The following is an 18579-nucleotide window of genomic DNA, read 5'->3' as shown; positions in this document are numbered from 1 at the left end:
AGGTAAACAATATCTATTGGGTCTCCTTTGTCCACGTTTGTTCACCCCCTCAAAGAAATGTAACAGGTTAGTGAGGCAAGATCTTCCCTTACAGAAGATCTTCCCTTGTTGCAGCCTAAGACTGGATTAAGGGAGGTGGGAGAAAGGGACTGCACAGAGGAAAGGAGCAGCTGTCTTGGACTGAGATGTGAGAAACCGGCTGGTGTCATTTGGTTACTCTGTTTACTGGAACTATGAGAGATTCTTATGCCTCGTTTCTGTTGACATCTATCGGAGGAGGTGAGGGCCCTGCAAGAGCTCACACAGGAGGTAAAGCCTTCATTCAAGTTACTATTATGTGTTATTATAAACACACATATCAACACACTGAACCCTTCCCCCCAACACAATGTACAGTGCCCAAAAGGGGGATTTTAGATTACAAAAAGAGGACTGCAAGTAAGGTTAAATATCCCCTCCACAACTGCACCAAACAAAACCTGAAAAGATGTGGGATATTTGACAGCAGATTTCCAAGTATCTCATCTAGCCTCCCCTTGGGAAGTAAAAAGGAATGAGTTCTGGGAGCCAGTTTGGTGTAGTGGTTAAGTGTGCGGACTCTTATCTGGGAAAACTGGGTTTGATTCCCCACTCCTCCACTTGCACCTGCTGGAATGGCCTTGGGTCAGCCATAGCTCTGGCAGAGGTTGTCCTTGAAAGGGCAGCTGCTGTGAGAGTACTCTCAGCAGCACCCACCTCACAGGATGCATGTTGTGGGGGAAGAAGGTAAAGGAGATTATGAGCTGCTCTGAGACTCTGAGATTCGGAGTGGAGGGCGGGATATAAATCCAATATCTTTTTCTTCTTCTTCCTCTCCACCACTGGCTGAAATTTGTTTTACATGAAAAAACAGACTGAAGGCACGATTAAGAGTCATGGGGGGCGGTGGAGGCCTGCTGGTCTATTGAGAGCTCTCCTTTAGACCAGACCTGTTATTTGTGATGTGAAATGCAAAATACTCTATTATATTTCAGTCAGTTTTGATAACTGGAACCCAGGAGAAGGTTTGTAGAGAGCTACAAAGTAGGACTCTAAGCAATATTTTTTAATGATGGCTCTGATGTGAGAGGAATATCTCAAGAGATTTGGAGGTGGCCTTTTAAACTCACCAAAAAGAATGGCAGGAGGGTCTCTCCAGAGAAGGAGGCTCCAGAGAACTCATAGAGAAGGGCTGCTTGGTCAGCATCAAAAAAGGCCACTCGCCCCCCAGTGTAGTTCAGACACACTCGGATCCTCTTGACCTCCCCACTCATGGTCAGGGGAGGATGAAGGCCTTTAAATGAAGCTCTGTAAAGACCCCTCCACTTCCCAACAGCCCACATCCCTCCCTCAGAATTAAAGGTAAGGTCTCCCTTCCTCCTCATGGATTTTCTGGCCACTCCTACCATCCATTCTTCCTCACTTCCCACAGATATTTCCCAGAAGTGGCGGCCTGCTATGAATCCCTCAAGGCCCAGGATAGCCCCAAATTTGTCAAATCTCTCAGGATTGTTGGGCAGAGTTTGAGCTGCTTCTCCTAGTCTCACACTTTTCTGATCCTCTGACAGAATGAGTTTGGGATAGGCTGTGTCTGGATCCAGCTTCACATTTGCTGCTGTTGGGGGGAAATGAAGAGACAGAAGAGAAACAGATTCAGCAGGGAGACAAATGGTAATTGTTTGGCACATTCACCTAACACTATGGTTAGCATCCCAATCGCCAATATCTGTTCCCTATGAATCTCCTTGGTGCTGGTTGTTTAAACATTTCCTTCACTTTGGCTTCTTCTGTTTTCCCTCTTCCTCCATTTAGTTTTAACCCTTGCCTATACTCACAGGTACACCTTTCTTCACCTGTCCTATTTAATGAAGCCATTCCCACACTAAAGACAAAACAGACTTCCTGGACTTGAAGAGTCCAGCAACCCACATGAATGCAGCTTGTCCCTTCATCTTCTATGAAAGAGGTACCCTGAGGGAGAAGCAGGGATTATTCTATATTTCATCTGACTTTATAAACAAAACAAAAAAAAATCACATGTGGAAACACCCTGATCTCACAAAAATTAGTAGATGCACAGAATGCCATATTGAGAAACCCTGAGGCCTCCTCAGAATAAAGCACTGAGGACCTGGCTAGAGGCAGGAGGATGAGAATTTGAAGGGGAAAAAATAAAGTCAAGGTAAACTTAATCTCTGGAGAGGAATCAAGTAGAAGAACACAGATTATGAAGTAAAAACTTTTTAGTTTAGAAATAATTGACTTGTGCATGAAATGTACCTTTCTGCAGGTCAAGTTCAGAATCCAGAGTGTCTGAGGATCCAAAAGGAACAGAAAGTGAGAAGATGACCCTCATGCATATGACAAATTTTGCAGTTAACAACATCTTTGTTTCTCAGCTTCATATGAAAGGTTAAGTAGAAGCAGCTTCTGGGAAAAATCTCCCCCCATATATGACTTATGTGCAAATATTCAAATTGTTTTCACTTAATGTGAGTTTGCTTTCTATTCCTAATTATGGTTGCTGTTGGACTGAAAAAAGAAATGGAACGTCTATCACATTTGGCAAACTAAAAACACAAACAAGAGAGCAAATATGATCCTGAGCAGGGTTGGGGGTTTTTTGTGGAAAAATCCCAGCAGGAACTCATTTGCATATTAGACTACAGCTTCACACATGGCTTTTTTAAAAGAAAAAGCCCAGTAGGAACTCATTTGCATATTAGACCACACCCCCTAACACCAAGCCATCCAGATCTAAGTTCTTGTGCGTTCCTGCTTTAAAAAAGCCCTGGTCTCGCCTAAAGACCTCTCTGAAGTCGTTATTGTTACCTTTCCATTGCTTCATGACTCCCTTCAGCGAATAATTGAAGTCCCTGAAGTCCCAGATCATCCACTTCAATGCAAGAGGAAAAGTCACTGGATTCTCAAACATCTCCTTTTCTTCATACCTGGAAACAAACCATGTTAAGGCAACCTCTATCCAATCCAGAATTCCCACCAGCAGAGCAAAGAAATGAAGGCAAGAATAATCAGAAGGCCTAACTGGTGGATGCTGAAAGGAGAGAAGGATGGGAGGCCCTTTGGAAAGGAGGATCTACCTCCATGTTGCTCCTAAGCCCTCTAAAGGCCAAACCACGCATCAAGGAGAACATGTGGCTTCTTAGAACAGCAACCCCACATCTCCTGTTCACATCTGTCTGTGGAAAGGAGGAGAAAGCTACTGTGGTGCTGGCCTTAGGTCTGCAGAGGCCCTGATTCAATTCCCCACTCAGACCAGCAGGTCATTGGGTGGCCCTGGGACATTCTCTTTTTTTCTCAGCCTAGCTTACGTAACAGAGCTGTTATGTGCAAGGGAGAATCATATACACTACCCTGCACTCCTAAAAGGAAGAACATGATAAAAATGTGACAGAGAAAACATGGCAACTTGCTCATTTTATGTCCACAGACCCACGTGCATTCACTGTTTGCAGTTTACAAACAGAGGGAGATCTGTGATTTTAGTGAAGTTTGTTGTGCCCCTGAACCTGAAGGGCTTCTTTCTTCACACACTATCCAGATTCATCCTAGTGTCAGGAGAATAATGAGAGAGAGAGATCCAATTACCTCTGCAAGGTGCTCTGGGCATCCTAAAGAAGGGGAAAAGAAAAAAAAGTCAACAACTGCCATGGGCCAAATTGGGAAGACCCTACCCCCCCCCGGCCCAAATCTGGGAGGGTAATGCATTCTAACTCTTTTTATTGTGTGTCCAACTCAAGGACAGGGGCTGTATCTTCATAAAATGGGAGAACTTCTTCAGGTGAGGACAGGGCCGTGTCCTGTGCGTTCCTCGGAGCCCACCAAAAGTGGGCTCTGAGGAGTATATAATCCAACGCCCCACCCTGCTGCTCTTGCCTTCAAGTGAAGAGCAGCAGGGCAGGGCCTGCTCTCCTCTGAGCCCCCCTTCCCTTGCAAGGGAAGGTAGGCTCAGAGGAGCACAAATGCTGATGCCCCACCTGCTCACTCTCACCTTTACGGTGGGGTGGGGCACAATTTCCTCCAAGCCCACCTTCCCTTGCACCACCCAACCACTCTCACCTTCTCGGGTCTGTGCAGACCTGTAGGCCAGGTGGTGTCAAGTACCCCTGCCAACGATGGGTTAAAAATATTTTAACATTGCCAAATGTTGAGTCACTATCTTTCCTGATGCTTGATAAATTGAACCATTTTGGAACCCAATGGACTGTTTACTGAGCAAACAGAGGTAGGATTGACAGGTGGCACCCTAGGCGGTCACCTACTCATATGTGTCAGCTGTGCTGAAGAGCTACTCATGGATCTCATCCAACTTTCATCTTTTGCTCAAATAGACACACATGCATACAATAACACACACACTTCAGGGACTCCTCCATCCACCATCTTTTCCTGTAGCCCCCTAACCACTCAAGTAATGGCCAGCCCTTCTTCTCCCCTAGTGTCATCCTAGAGCTTCTTCTAGACCAAAGATGTCAAACATGCGGCCCAAGGGCCAGATTAGGGCCCTGGAGGGCTTCTATCAGGCCCACAAGCAACTCACTGTCATCTGCTTCCTTCTCTCTCTCTCTCTCGCTTCCTTCTACATCACAATTTGCTTTGCAGGCTTGCTCAATTGCACAGGAGCTAGAGCAAAACCTCTATTTTCTCCATTGGCTGGCCAGAACATGAAGCAATTTATATAAAAAAGCTTGGAATGCCCAGCCATTTCATGTTTTCCCCTGGGTCTTAGGGTCACAGAATCATAGAGTTGGAAGGGACCTCTAGGATCATCTAGTCCAACCCCCTGCACATGCAGGAAACTCACAAACACCTCCCCCTAAATTCACAGGATCTTCATTGCTGTCAGATGGCCATCTAGCCTCTGTTTAAAAACCTCCAAGGAAGGAGAGCCCACCATCTCCCGAGGAAGCCTGTTCCATTGAGGAATCGCTCTAACGGTCAGGAAGTTCTTCCTAATGTTGAGGCAGAAACTCTTTTGAATTAATTTCAACCCACTGCTTCTGGCCCTACCTTCTGGGGCCACAGGAAACAATTCCACACCATCCTCTATAGGACATCTTCAAGTACTTGAAGATGGTGATCATATCACCTCTCAGCCGCCTCCTCTCCAGGCTAAACATCCCCAGCTCCTTCAACCTTTCCTCATAGGACTTGGTCTCCAGACCCCTCACCATCTTCGTTGCCCTCCTTTGGACCCATTCCAGCTTGTCTACATCCTTCTTAAAATGTGATGCCCAAAACTGAACACAATACTCCAGGTGAGGTCTTACCAGAGCAGAGTAAAGCGATACCATCACATCACGTGATCTGGACACTATACTTCTGTTGATACAGCCCAAAATTGCATTTGCCTTTTTAGCCACCACATCACACTGTTGACTCATGTTCAGCATATGATCCACTAAGACCCCTAGATCTTTTTCGCACATACTACTGCTAAGACAAGTCTCCCCCATTCTATAACCATGCATTGGATTTTTCCTACCTAAATGCAGAACTTTACATTTATCCCTGCTGAAATTCATTTTATTAGTTTTAGCCTAGTTTTCCAGCCTGTCAAGGTCATCCTGTATCCTGTTTCTGTCTTCTGTGTTCGCAACCCCTCCCAATTTAGTATCATCTGCAAATTTAATAAAGCATTCCCTCTATTCCTTCATCCAAATCATGAATAAAGATGCTGAACAAAACAGGTCCCAGGACAGATCCTTGAGGCACTCCACTTGTCACTCCTCTCCAAGAGGATGAGGAACCATTCACAAGCACTCTTTGAGTGCGATCTGTCAACCAGTTACAGATCCACCTAACGGAAACAGGATCCAAACCACATTTTACCAACATGTCAACAAGGATAGTATGTGAAACCTTATCAAAAGCCTTACTGAAAGCAAAATAAACAATGTCTACACCATTCCCCCGATCCAGCAAGGCAGTCATTTTCTCAAAAAAAGAGATCAGGATAGTCTGACATGACTTGTTCTTGAGAAGACCATGCTGGCTCTTAGTAATCACATCCATTCTTTCTAAATGTTCCAGGACCAATTGTTTGATGATTTGTTCTAAAACTTTTCCAGGTATAGACGTCAAGTTGATGGGTCGGTAGTTACCCGGATTCTCTTTTTTCCCCTTCTTAAAGATGGGGGACAACATTTGCCTGCCTCCAATCTTCTGGCACCTCTCCTGTTCTCCAAGAATTTTCAAAAATAATAGCCAGAGGCTCAGAAACTACATCCGCAAGCTCTTTTAGAACCCTTGGATGCAATTCTTCTGGACCTGAGGACTTAGTTTCATTTAAAGAAACTAGGTGTTTATGTACTACCCTTACGCTGCTCCTAGGTTGGAACTTCATACCTTCCTTATATGTTGTTTTTGCCATGTTGAACACCATTTCCCTCAGAAAACTGAGGAAAAACAGGAAATGAGCAGTTCCTCCCTCTCTTCATTACCTGTTACAATTTCACTTTCTTGCCCTCGCAATGGGCCTACCATGTCCTTGCTCTTTTTCTTACTCTGAACATAAGAAAAGAACCCTTTTTTGTTGTTTTTAGCATCTTTGGCCAGCCTAAGCTCATGCTGAGCTTTAGCTTTCCTAACTTTTTCTCTACAAGCACTAGTGATTTGTTTATTCATTCTTGGTTATAAGGCCCTCCTTCCAATTCCTAAAGGAGTCTTTTTTATTTCTCAAGTCTTTAGAGAGCTGTCCATGGAGCCACTTCGGCTTCTTTAGGCTTTTTCCATTTTTTCTTCTCATAGGTATCATCTGTGATTGCGCTTTCAGTATTTAGCTTTTAAGAAACTCCCACCCCTCCTGAACCCCCTTCCTCCTAAGTATTTCTGACCATGGGATTTTACCCAGCATAGTTCTAAGTTTATCAAAGTTTGCCTTTCTGAAGTCCAACTGATAAGTCTGACTACGTATAGCTTTCCCCTTCCCTAAGACTGTAAATTCCAAAATCACATGGTCACTACCGCCCAGGGTGCCCACTATTTCCACTTCAATCAATTCTTCCTTGTTGGTGAGAATCAAATCCAAGATAGCAGATCCCCTGGTTTCCTTCTTCACTTTCTGAAAAAGGAAGTTGTCAGCAAGACAAGTCAGGAATCTATTTGATAAAGAATCATTGACCATGAGATTTCTGTAATGAATGTCAATAGATCAAAAGTAGGTTTGCAACTTACAGATACACACCTAAACATCATCTAAACAGCATACTCAAGATTACTACAGCACATTGTCTCTAGATTTTAATACAATAATTCAGAGCAAGAGGTGTCAATTATCAGAAACTGTTAAATAAATAAAATATTGTAAGAGAGCTAATCTTTTAATCATGTTTTAATTTAAAAAAAACACTTAATTGTGTTTGTGTCCTTTATAAAGCTGAAATACGGTAAGAACAATACATAAACAGTCAATTAAAATAGCAGCCAATAATACTAATCAAAAGTAGACGCCCAGCAATTAATATACAGTAGTATGCCTAGATTTAATCTCATAGGCTTCTACTAAGAAATTCACGACACATGTAGTAATGTGGGGATTAACATCTTTTAATAAGTAGGTTAGAGTTTTCCTTTTAGTAAATACACTGTGTTGGAGATATTCAGATAAAAACTGTCTACATTGTGAGGCCAGGAGAGGACATTCTAAAATACTCTGGTTTCTCTTCAGATCGCATAAATCTTTTGCCTTTATAAAGCTTATATCTCCACTACCTGGCATTACATTTTATGACACATATGGCCCGGCGAGATATCATTTATGTCAGATCTGGCCTTCACGAGTTCAACGCCTTCGCTCTAGATTTTTGGTCAGTCACAAACTGTTTTAAATGGTGCCACATTCCCTATTGAATGAGGGATGCACCAAAAAAGGGTACTTCAATGCCTTCCTGGAATACAGGCATCAGCAATCTGCACCCTCCACACACCACCAACATTATGAGTTATAGTTTCTTGATCCTCAGTCGGAGCAAATAAGGACTCTGAAGAACACCAGAAGTCCATTTAGGGTTTGAAGCCAGCCTTCTCCCAAAAGGGAGCCCTGCCTGTTTCTGCCACACTCTCACCTGTAACCAGAAAACACCAGATTATCTCCCTTATTCAATGTAAGGAAAGGTCCACTGTGCAAGCACCAGTCATTTCTGACTCTGGGGTGACGTTGCTTTCACGTTTTCACAGCAGACTTTTTACGGGGTGGTACTTAATTACACATGCACATGAAAAATACCGAAAACACTACTAAAAGTCAAAGTCAAGCCAAAAAGTCAAAATGCTGTAACACACACACTGTTGCCTATAAATACAGTGGTCGATAATTACATGAGCCAAACCACCAAGTTCCAATACAATTCCAGGCTTCCAATATTTTGAGCCTGATGCATAGTTTTGAGAACCTCAGTGTAAAGGCTTAAGTAAGTATGGTTTTGCAACATATATTTACCTTTAGCCATTGCAATGTTGTTATATTTCAGCTGGATATTGATGCTTCTTCTTATGTTGCTTGTTTATTTTTATATTCTTAGGCTCTGTATATGTGCATCTCTTGATAAAGACATTTATCAAAATGGGAAGTATAATGATTGAAATTCCATTGAGCGCCTAGTTTCTGCACATTTGGAGAATTTATATGAGTGCTGAATATTGTTTACATATTCCTTGGAAGCCTGGAATTATATTGGAACTTGGTGGTTTGGTTCATGTAATTTTTGACCATTGCATCTATTGGCAACAGTGTGTGTATTACAGCATTTTGATGTTTTTGCCATATGCATTACTAGTGTTTTTGTGTATTTTTCATGTGTTTGTGTAATTAAGTACATTGTTTTCATTGAATAAGGGAGATATCTGGTGTTTTTTGGTTGTTTAGTCCTTCTTCCTATCCTTGTTTTTTCATTGACACTCTCACCTGCAGGAAATCACTGGCTGGCTGCTGACTCTTCTCCTCCATCTCCCACATGAGGCTCTCCAGAGAGCAGAGTTCCTCAGAGAGTTCTTCCAAGTGCTGGCCCCTTTTCTTTGCTACCTCCTTCTCCACCTCTTCCATCTGGGCCAGCAAAAGTTTCTCTTGTTCCTCCAGGAACGTGTGCAGTTGCCTGAACTTGGCTAATGCCTTTTGCATCTCTCCTCTGGCTTGCTTCTGAGATGGAAAGAGAAGAAAAGAGAAAGATCCCTAAGGGACCCATTCTTCTGGCTCAATGTACACATAGATCTCACTCAAACTTCTGGAAGGGTTATTTCAGCCACAGAGGTTTAGGCCAGGGCAGAAGACCCAAAGAGAAGAATAATCTTCTTCAGTCTATTGTTTCCCCACTAAAAAACACCCTCCTCATTCTGACTCCCAAACTTCCCAACAGGGGATGAGACAATGATATTTGAGTAGAGATATCACTTGCGGAAAAAGAGCTAAGAAGCCTGTTCTCACTAAAGTGCAGCTTCCCTGGCTGCATTTTGGGCAAGAAAATAAGGAGAGAGAAAATCAGCATGCTACTGCATGCAAGTACTCTCCACCTTAGAATCAGCAAAGGCTGAACACCTCTTAGCTCAATTCAGGATTTGTGGGGCATCTATTGGCATTTCTTTGGAAGTGGAATAATCCCTTCTCTTGCCTGAGACTTCTGGCTTGTAGTGTTGGTGCATGCACACAAATAGGGCCTGGACACAGATGTTCTTCTTCCCAAGGATTCACCCCAGAGCAGAAAGCAACTGATTCTGACTCAAAAACAGCAGAGAACAGCAACAACAAAACGTTCTAGATATGGATGAATAACCAGGGGCAGACTGCCTAGCAGGTGGCCCTAGATGACTGCTGAGGGGTGCCAGAGGGCAGGGAGCCCCCGGGGCACCAAGAATGTGCAGTTCCATGGCACCCTCAGCCCAGTTCTAAGTCTGCTTAGAACTGCAATGTTAAGTTTACCTTTGGGGCCCTGATGTGCTCAATACTGACCATGTGTGAACGAAATGTCCAAATTAGAAGAGGTGAGACCCATCCATGGGTTGATCTTCTTGCTGTTTGGACTTCATTTATCTCCCTCAATTCCAGTTCCAGAACCTCTTCACTTCCCAGCCATGGAGATACTTACAAGCAGGTCTTGGCTTTCCTTCTCTACACCTTCTCTATATGCCATAATTCTTCCTCTCTCCTTCTTCAGATTCTCTAGACAGCCGCAGAACTGATCCTGGGTGGGGAAAAGAGTAGATCCAAAACTGAGATTTTTTTTCACCCCATTTTAGAAACTTACTATAAAACATACAAGAAGCAAAACTGTCATTAAGGGCCAAACTAGATATAACTGCCCCATGTCCCTAACAGGATCTTCAGCAATTACCAAATGCTAAACACTTGAGCCCGAAAGATTCTACAAACCCTAATGATGATGCCAGCCGTGAAAACCTGAAATCTTTGATAAATGCTAAACACACTGAGCTTTCTCGTGGGATGTTGCCCCATTTCAGTACAAAAATATTCCCAATGGCCACACTGCTTCCTCAAGGAAGATTCACTCCATGCTTTGCCCACCAATCCACCTCTGCCACAGGAGAGCCTTTTGCATTTAAAAAATACTATATGTAGCCAGTGCATCACTGGTGTTACCAAAATATTGGTGTAACACTACCAAAATATACCCAGTAGTGAATTAAAAAAAAAAAAAGCTCACAATGCATGGTGGGAGGGTAAATGGCACTGGACTCAGGCAGATGCATATACTATCTGGTCCATACTTTCCCAAACCCTCTTTGATGATCTTCCAATAAAAAGATCAAAGAAGGGAAAGCTCTGTGTGGAAGCAATCACAGCAGTAGGAAAGAGGGGATTTCTTCCTTTCATAGCACAGTGGAAGGGCCATGGCTGTGACAGAGCATCTACTTGGTCAACAGAAGATCCTGAGTATAATGCCCCGCACTTCCAGTTGAAATAAATAGCTAGCCATCTGGTTTTACTGCTATTATATTGTAGGTTGTAAAATTATCTTATTGATGATTTTTATGGTTTTAATTAAATTGTTCTTATGCTGTTTCCCGCCCTGAGCCTGTCTTGGTGGGACGGGCAGGATATAAATCCCAACATTAAAATAATTAATTAATTAGCTGTTGATGTGGAAGGCCTCCATCTGAGTCCCTGGAGAGCTGCTGCCAGTCAGAGTGGACCTGGACAGACCAGAATAAGGCAACTTCATGCATAGCTCTCCCCTCCCCCTCCCATGCTGTTCTTTTGATTTAAACTGCTACCTCACAGCTGCTGTATGTGGCGGGGGGGGGGGGGACACACACACACAGAGACACAAACCGAACACATTCTTCCCCCGCCCCAAGGCAAACAGCAACTCAAGGACATCAACTGAAACTGGGAAAACAGTATGTGTGTGGGGGGATGTTAAAACAGGGAGTCAAGCGCTGTCCTACTCAGCCATGCCAGAGGCTGGTCAGATGTCAAAATAGCCACAGAGGAAGGAAGTCCATTTTCCACTTTAGACCCATCATCTCACTTTAGCCTCAGCAGGAGGGAAGGAGGCAATGCCCGAGGGAGCCACCTAGCCAGGAAGGAGGCAGCAGAGACCAAGAAGAAAGGGAGGAGCCACGGTTCTTCCCCACTGACCTCCATCCTGTAGATTTCCTACCTTGTATTCTTGGGAGGCCTCCTCAAGAGGAAGGGTGTTGTGGTCTCTGTGCTCCTTGGATCGGTCACAGATCACACAGATGAGGACTTCATCGTCCTTGCAGAAGAGCTTAAACGGCTCCTGGTGCTTCTGGCAAACTCTCCCTTTTCTGGCTGCCACCACTGCCTGGTGCCCAAAACAAAGAAACAGGATTCATTCCCCCACCCCATACTGTACCTCTCCTTGTAATGACTTGTTCAGTGTAATGACTTGTGTGTATGGCTTTTTTGTAGAAACTCATTTGCATATTAGGGCACACCCCCTGGCATGAGGCCAGCCAGAACTGCATTCCTGTGTGAGGGTGGTGTGTGTATGTGTCCCCTTTAGATAATAAAAGCCCTACTGTCATGAAAAGGCTTTCTGGCCTCAGCCTTTGTCATGATCCCTAACCCTAAATCAGGCTCATGGCCTTGTAGGTGTGCACTTTTGATACGTGGGGAGGGTCTCCTTTAAGAACTGGACTGTGTAAACAAGATGCTTTGACTCCCTCCACCTGTTAGGTTACACTAATTAGGGTCAATGTGGAAGGTGGAAGAACGGGTCTGGCTTAATTGGCTTTGACAGCTGAGGGCCTAGGTGAGCTGTCAGGATCTTCAAGATCTGTCATAATTAGCCCCTGTCTCTCATTAGTTGGTCCGGAACGTCAGTGAAAGGCAGGATTGCTATAACTACGCACCAGCCCAAGGGCTAAATGCAGAGAAGAGAGGAAACCATGCTGGTTTGCCCCCCCCCCATTCTTTCCTTTGTAGGTTGCTGAAATATTGCTGGCTGGAATGCCAAGACTGTACTTGTCCACATGGTAATATACTACCTGTCTGAGAATGTCTAGTTAGTGTTTATATTATGTTTTTATTTTTTACTTTGCACAGACTTAATGTTTAATTTAAATTGATGACTACTTTTTGTTGAACAATAAAAAGCCTTACTTTGTTACTGGTGCTGGTTCTGTGTGTTGCCCATTGCTCTCCAGGGATCTGGTGTCTTTGACCTTGGCTATCTTAATCTGTCTAACCAATCTTCTGAGTGGGGGAAGCAGCCTGCATTGACCTTCGGGCACAGCTGCTGGCTCTTTCTGCAAGTAGAACCAGGTGGGAGTTCTCCATTTCTCCCTCCTGTGGTTTCTCTATAAAGGGAGTGGTGGCAGACAACCAAGAGGGCTGGGTACCAAACCAGCCAATGTTTCCTGGAATAGTTCCCTGGCTGAGCTAGCCAGTAGAGGCTGAGTGTAGCGGGGATTGGAAAACAGTTAAACTCCTTCCATGACCCCTCTCCAGTTTGCAGGTGTTAAATTTCAAGGGTGACCCTGAGAGTAAGAGTAAACTAAGGGGGGTGCTGGGGAGGTGGTTCATGACACCTAACATAGTGGCAAATCTGAGGATTTTCATTGGTTGGATGCAGGCTATGCAGGACTGGCTCTGTCTCTGGCATACCACTGGCTGATTCTGCTCTCTCCCACCCACTGCCCACCCACTGCCAGCCCCATCAGGCAAGAACCTTACCAGACCTCTGAGGGAGACAGTTCTCTGCTGACAGGTTCTCCTGGGGGCTTACTGATCACTACTGCCTTTCCTCAAGACCCATTCTAGGAAGTCCAGGACAGTCTCCCCCCCCAAAAAAAAAACCAGCGTTGCCATGAAGCAAACAATAAACTGCGAGAGACATGTTCACAAAGCAAACACCAGCAGTTACTTCTCTTCAACTATCACAAAAGTAATGGTCATTCACAGCAGCGAGGGGCCAGTTCAACAGCAGCAGATAAACAGACTGACACTATATAATATATCAAGTCCCTTTTCCACCTGCAAATACTCTTCACTTTCTATTCATAGTAGGCTACAATGGGCTCCCATGATGGAATGGACTCTATTCTGTCCTATGGGTCCACTGGACAGACTGGAGTCCATTCTATACTATGAGCCTACTGAACAGAATGCACTCCATTCCATCCTATGCGCCCATGGGATACAATTAAGTCCACTCTGTCCAATAGGCTCATAGGACAGAACGGAGTCCATTCTATCCTATGAGCCCATAGGATACAATGGAGTCTGTTCTGTCCCATGGGCTGATAGCATACAATGGAGTCCATTCTGTCCTATGGCCCCGTGAGATGGAATCTACTCCCTTTCACTTTCTCACCGCCTGCAAGCAGGAGGGAGCAAAAGGGACGCTTGCTATGGCTCCTTGCCTCTTAAAGCCACCAGCAGAGCGGGCCCACCTGTCAGCTACTTGCTTTAAAAGGGAACCTTTAGAAGGCTCTCTTTAGCTCCTCCCCCACCGGCAAGTGGGAGGGGGTGAAAGGGAGGCATCTAATGGCTGCCTACCTTCCTGTAATTTTCCAACTTTTCCATAACTCTCCCTCCTGTCATTCTTTTTCTGTCTCTCTCTGTCTTTCATTCTATCTTCCAACTCATATTTCTATCTCACTCCTTTCTCCCCATCTTTTTCCTACTGTTCTTTCTCTTATTCTCTCTCTGTCTCTTTCTTTCATTCTGTTTGTCTTATCTTCCTTCCTTCCTGCCACCTACACATTCATCACTCCCCCTAATGTTTTTCTGTGGCCCATTGTATTTCTTCCTACAATGGGCTTTACTGTGTGAGTGTATGTGTCCCCTACTCAAACATCTTTTTATTACTAGCTACTGCTTTGCAAGCCACTTTGTGGCTGACTAGGCAGGGGTGGAAGGGAGGAGGAAATGATATTATACTATATTTGATATCACATTCTGTTAAAAGTTACATGCCAACAATCTGCAATGACCTTAAGCTTGAGAGTCTTTTACTCCGAAGAGATTTCTTACTCTGTTTTCTTGGAAAGCCTCCTCTAGAAGAACCACTTCGTGATCTTTGTGCTCCTGGGATACGCCGCAGAACATGCAGATGGGGGCATCGTCCTTTTTGCAGAAAAACTTCAGGGGCTCCTGGTGCTTCTCGCAGACTCCCCCTTTCCCTTTTGCCTGTATTCCCCCCTGTGGGTTGAGTTTCTTAATGATTTCCACAAAACTGGCCAACTGCTGGTTGGGGCGGAGGTTCCCCTCCTGCGCCGTTCCTCTGCACTGGGGGCAGGAAGGCTCAGTAGCCCCCGACTGCTCCCAGCTGCGGGTCAGGCAGGCTCGGCAGAAGTGGTGGCCGCACTGGGCGATGGTCACCGGGTCCCTGAAGAACTCCAGGCAGATGGAGCAAGAGGCTTTCTCCCGGAGCTCCTGCAGAGGGTCCTCCGCCGCCATGGCTGCCCGTCTCCACAGAGCAGGGAGAGAGTACCAGAGTTAATTAAGGTTTCTTACTTTTCGAAGCAACGCCGGGGCGTTTCCCTGCCTGCAGATGACTCTTATTGGATGAGGAGGAGGAATCAACCCCCAGCGGTCGAGCTGCAAAACCACGCTAGAGACAGGGCCTGGGTCGGAAGGCAAAGTTGGGCTGGAAAGCCTCCTTCGGCTCCACCACATTTGCAAGCGCCTCCGATGGGAGGAAGACATTTCCCTCTTCGCAATGCCGGGCTCAGGGGCTGGCAAAAAGGGGCGGGCGTCCCTGGGACCGGCGGCGCGAAATGCTTCTCGAGGTCTGGGGCAGGCAGGTGTGGGGAGGGCGGCGCTCACCCACCTGGGAAGCCTCTGTTAGTCTGCGCCTCCCGTCTGCTGCTGAGGCAGAGGCAAACTGGAAGCAGACGGGAGGAGCAGCAGCAGAGTCGAAGGGGAAGACGGGGGCACTTCTGGGGGTGAGAATCGGGGCTATCAGGCACCGGCGGGTCTTCTTTGCCCCTTTCCCAAAACTCCTCAGCTAGATTCAGACTGGCCTGCCCCGCCTCCCTCTTGCTGTGGGTTGTCAGAAATTGACTCTGAAGGACAGAAGAGCGTCCCGCTCCAGACAGAGTAAAAGGAGAGGCACGTGTTTGAAAGGCCGCCTCCCCTGAACAAAACTCCCTGCAGACAGAAAACCAGCATGGCCCCAAGATAGAAACTACCTCCCTGATCTGCGAGTTATCTATTGGCAAGACTCCCTCCCAGCAAGTGTTCAGGCGGCACAGCCTAGTCTTCCTGTTGACATGCTTACAAACCAAGCATGTCTCAAAGGTTCTGGTCTTGGAGGAACTGCTGGAGCTATGCAAAGTCAGGACCAGCTTATAATGATATTTGTAGATGGACTTGACCCTGCCTGGTGTAATGTTGCTGTCCTGTTGTTTAGCCAAGAAAAATCTCAGCGGAACAGCGGGAAGAGCTTTTGCTGGGCTGTAGCACTTTGGTCTATGGGTTAACCTGTTGCATTAATATTCCTGTAGTTAAACCTCCTTGCATGCAGAAAAATAGCCAATAAGGAAAGAAACTAGACTGACCCCATTACCTCTTGTGCTTTATCATGTTTTAGGTTGGGTGGAGGTTTTCCCCCTTTAAAAAAGAGGTCCAGACCCTCTTAATGGTCCAGGGTGGCCTGGGCCACTTTCTGCTCTGATAAAAATATTATTATGACATGTTACTATGGGGATATATAACATTCCATTCATCTATTGTAACAATGTAGTCTTTCCCATATCTCATTTTTTTAAAAAGTAACTCCAGCCCTTTTCTTTATAGAGTTACAAGATGAAAGGTGTTGACTGCACAGTACTAACTGGGAGCTGGTATTTTCTCTTTCTGTATAATCCCTTACTCCCATTCGCTAATATAATTTGAAATGACTGCCTATTCTTCCTATTTTCCTCTACCTCCCCTTCTCATGGTAAAGTTTTAGAGTATAATCTTCTCAGGGCAGGAACCTGTCTTCCTCTACTCTGACCACACACCATGGTAATGCTATAAAATAAACACCTTCCACCCCAGCAGTGTAGTACCAAAAGTTGCAGTCCCACAGGATAATTGTTGGGTTTGCACTCTTGCTGCTTGTTGGTTAGTAGGAAGGAAGCTGAGGTTCAAGTTGATGTGAGACACCTCCCTCATGCAGAGGTATTAAATGCTATTGGGATACGGATGATCCCAAGACCATAAGAGAAGCCATGTTGGATCAGGCCAATGGCCCATCCAGTCCAACACTCTGTGTCACAGTGGCCAAATGCACACACACACACTGTGGCTAATAGCCACTGATGGACCTCTGCTCCATATTTTTATCTAACCCCCCTCTTGAAGCTGGCTATGTTTGTAGCCGCCACCACCACCTCCTGTGGCAGTGAATTCCACGTTAATCACCCTTTGGGTGAAGAAGTACTTTTTATCCGTTTTAACCTGACTGCTCAGCAATTTCATCGAATGCCCACAAGTTCTTGTATTGTGAGAAAGGGAGAAAAGTACTTCTTTCTCTACTTTCTCCATCCCATGAATAACCTTGTAAACCTCTATCACGTTACCCTGCAGTCGACGTTTCTCCAAGCTAAAGAGCCCCAAGCGTTTTAACTTTTCTTCATAGGGAAAGTGTTCCAAACCTTTAATCATTCTAGTTGCCCTTTTTCCAATGCTATAATATCCTTTTTGAGGGGATTGGTTGGCTACAAGCTTTTAGGAATGGGCAAGTTGTTGCATGATACCACCTTTTGTTCCATAAGTGGAAGCGGGGTAGATAAAAATAATCGATTAAAAAAATGTTTCAGAGGAAAAATCTATCTAAAGGTAGTTTTCTATTTAAGATACATTATAGTTCAAAGGTTATTCATCATGAAATAAGGATTTAGTTTTTAGTTATGTATTGTGACTCTGTATATTCATGTAATGCTTAAATTTTTTGGAGAATTAATGCCATTAATCCATTCACAATATCATGCTTTCCCAGAGGTTTCTGTAAGATTATTTTGGGCAGTTTTTCTATCTAGAAGATATCAAAGATGCTTGGTTTTTCAGTTCTCAAAACTGAGAATTTGTGTCTGCAGAGATAACAGGCCTCTTCTTCACAGCAAAAATGTAACAAAATAAACATACAGTGTTAAGAAACCTCAGTCCTACTGGGCTTCTGCAAATCTGTGAAGACAGAATCAACCCCTTAATTCTTAAGTACTTAAATTTCAAGAAGTTCAATGAATGTTTTGGTGGAACAGATCTGGAGGAGGAGGAGATGTTAAGAGCTAAGTGTAAGGAGGGAGGGACAAGCAGTACAAATGAAAGTGAAACTTTTTGAACAGAATACTCCAGAAATCTTGAGGTCTTTTTGAGTGTATGCTCATGGAAGTGTAAGCAAACATAAGAATACATATGCTATATGTTGTTGTTTTGGTAAAAGTACACAATCTAAATTATTAGGGTTGCCAAGTCCCCATTGGCTGAAGTTGGGGATTTTGCACAGCACAATGTCACCCAGAAGTGATGTATCACGCCAGGTGCATTGTGTGGGAACACTCTAGGAATTCAGGGAAAACTCTATGGTTTCATACGGGGATTCGTTAAATTTTAGGGAAAACTATGGCACCACTTCTGGGTGACATCATGCCATACACTGTCACATATGATGGGGCTCTTTGGGCGTGGGACCCCCCCCCCCGGCAGCCTGCTCCGTGCTGGCAGGTTGAAGGCCCTGAAATCAGAGGAACCTGTCCCTGGCAGGAGCTTGGGAAGTCTATAAATGATTACTGTTAATGATTATTTTTATATTTCCAATAAAGTATAGCAGGAAAATTGTCCAAATATCAATAATTGACCTACTAAATTGGAGACAGCTCACCTTACAATGATTTCATAATTATCTATATAACTAAAACTAACCTTAAAAGTTATTTTATTAAAAAGAAACCATCTGGGTTGTAAATGTTAAGGCCAGCAAGAATTAGCCTTTATGTAGAAAACCATGATTTAAATCTGAGTCTTACTCATGGATTAAATCAATTTAATTTGAATCAAATCCACCCTGAGTGGAAGTGATATCATGAGGTGAAGTGACGTCACTTCCCACTCCTCACAATTTCTCCTGC

At 44.5% G+C, this 18579-nt stretch overlaps 1 protein-coding gene across 1 annotated transcript; it reads right to left on the bottom strand.

The window, feature by feature from the left end:
* Positions 1-1066: 1066 nt before the first annotated feature.
* On the bottom strand, positions 1067-15509 carry LOC132571295 (E3 ubiquitin-protein ligase TRIM7-like). Its single transcript, XM_060238084.1, has 8 exons — positions 14495-15509; positions 11655-11819; positions 10119-10214; positions 8945-9175; positions 3628-3650; positions 2851-2969; positions 2299-2331; positions 1067-1633 (listed from the first exon to the last, which is right to left on the bottom strand). Exons 1-8 carry the CDS (start codon positions 14918-14920, stop codon positions 1116-1118), a joined length of 1611 nt encoding a protein of 536 aa, XP_060094067.1. The 5' UTR covers positions 14921-15509; the 3' UTR covers positions 1067-1115.
* Between the last annotated feature and the right edge of the window lie 3070 nt (positions 15510-18579).

This window comes from Heteronotia binoei, chromosome 5, assembly GCF_032191835.1.
Source record: "Heteronotia binoei isolate CCM8104 ecotype False Entrance Well chromosome 5, APGP_CSIRO_Hbin_v1, whole genome shotgun sequence".
NCBI classification, from domain to species: Eukaryota; Metazoa; Chordata; class Lepidosauria; order Squamata; family Gekkonidae; genus Heteronotia; species Heteronotia binoei.
Note: the sequence above shows the minus strand (reverse complement) of the source record. Positions and strands in the feature narration are given on the sequence as shown.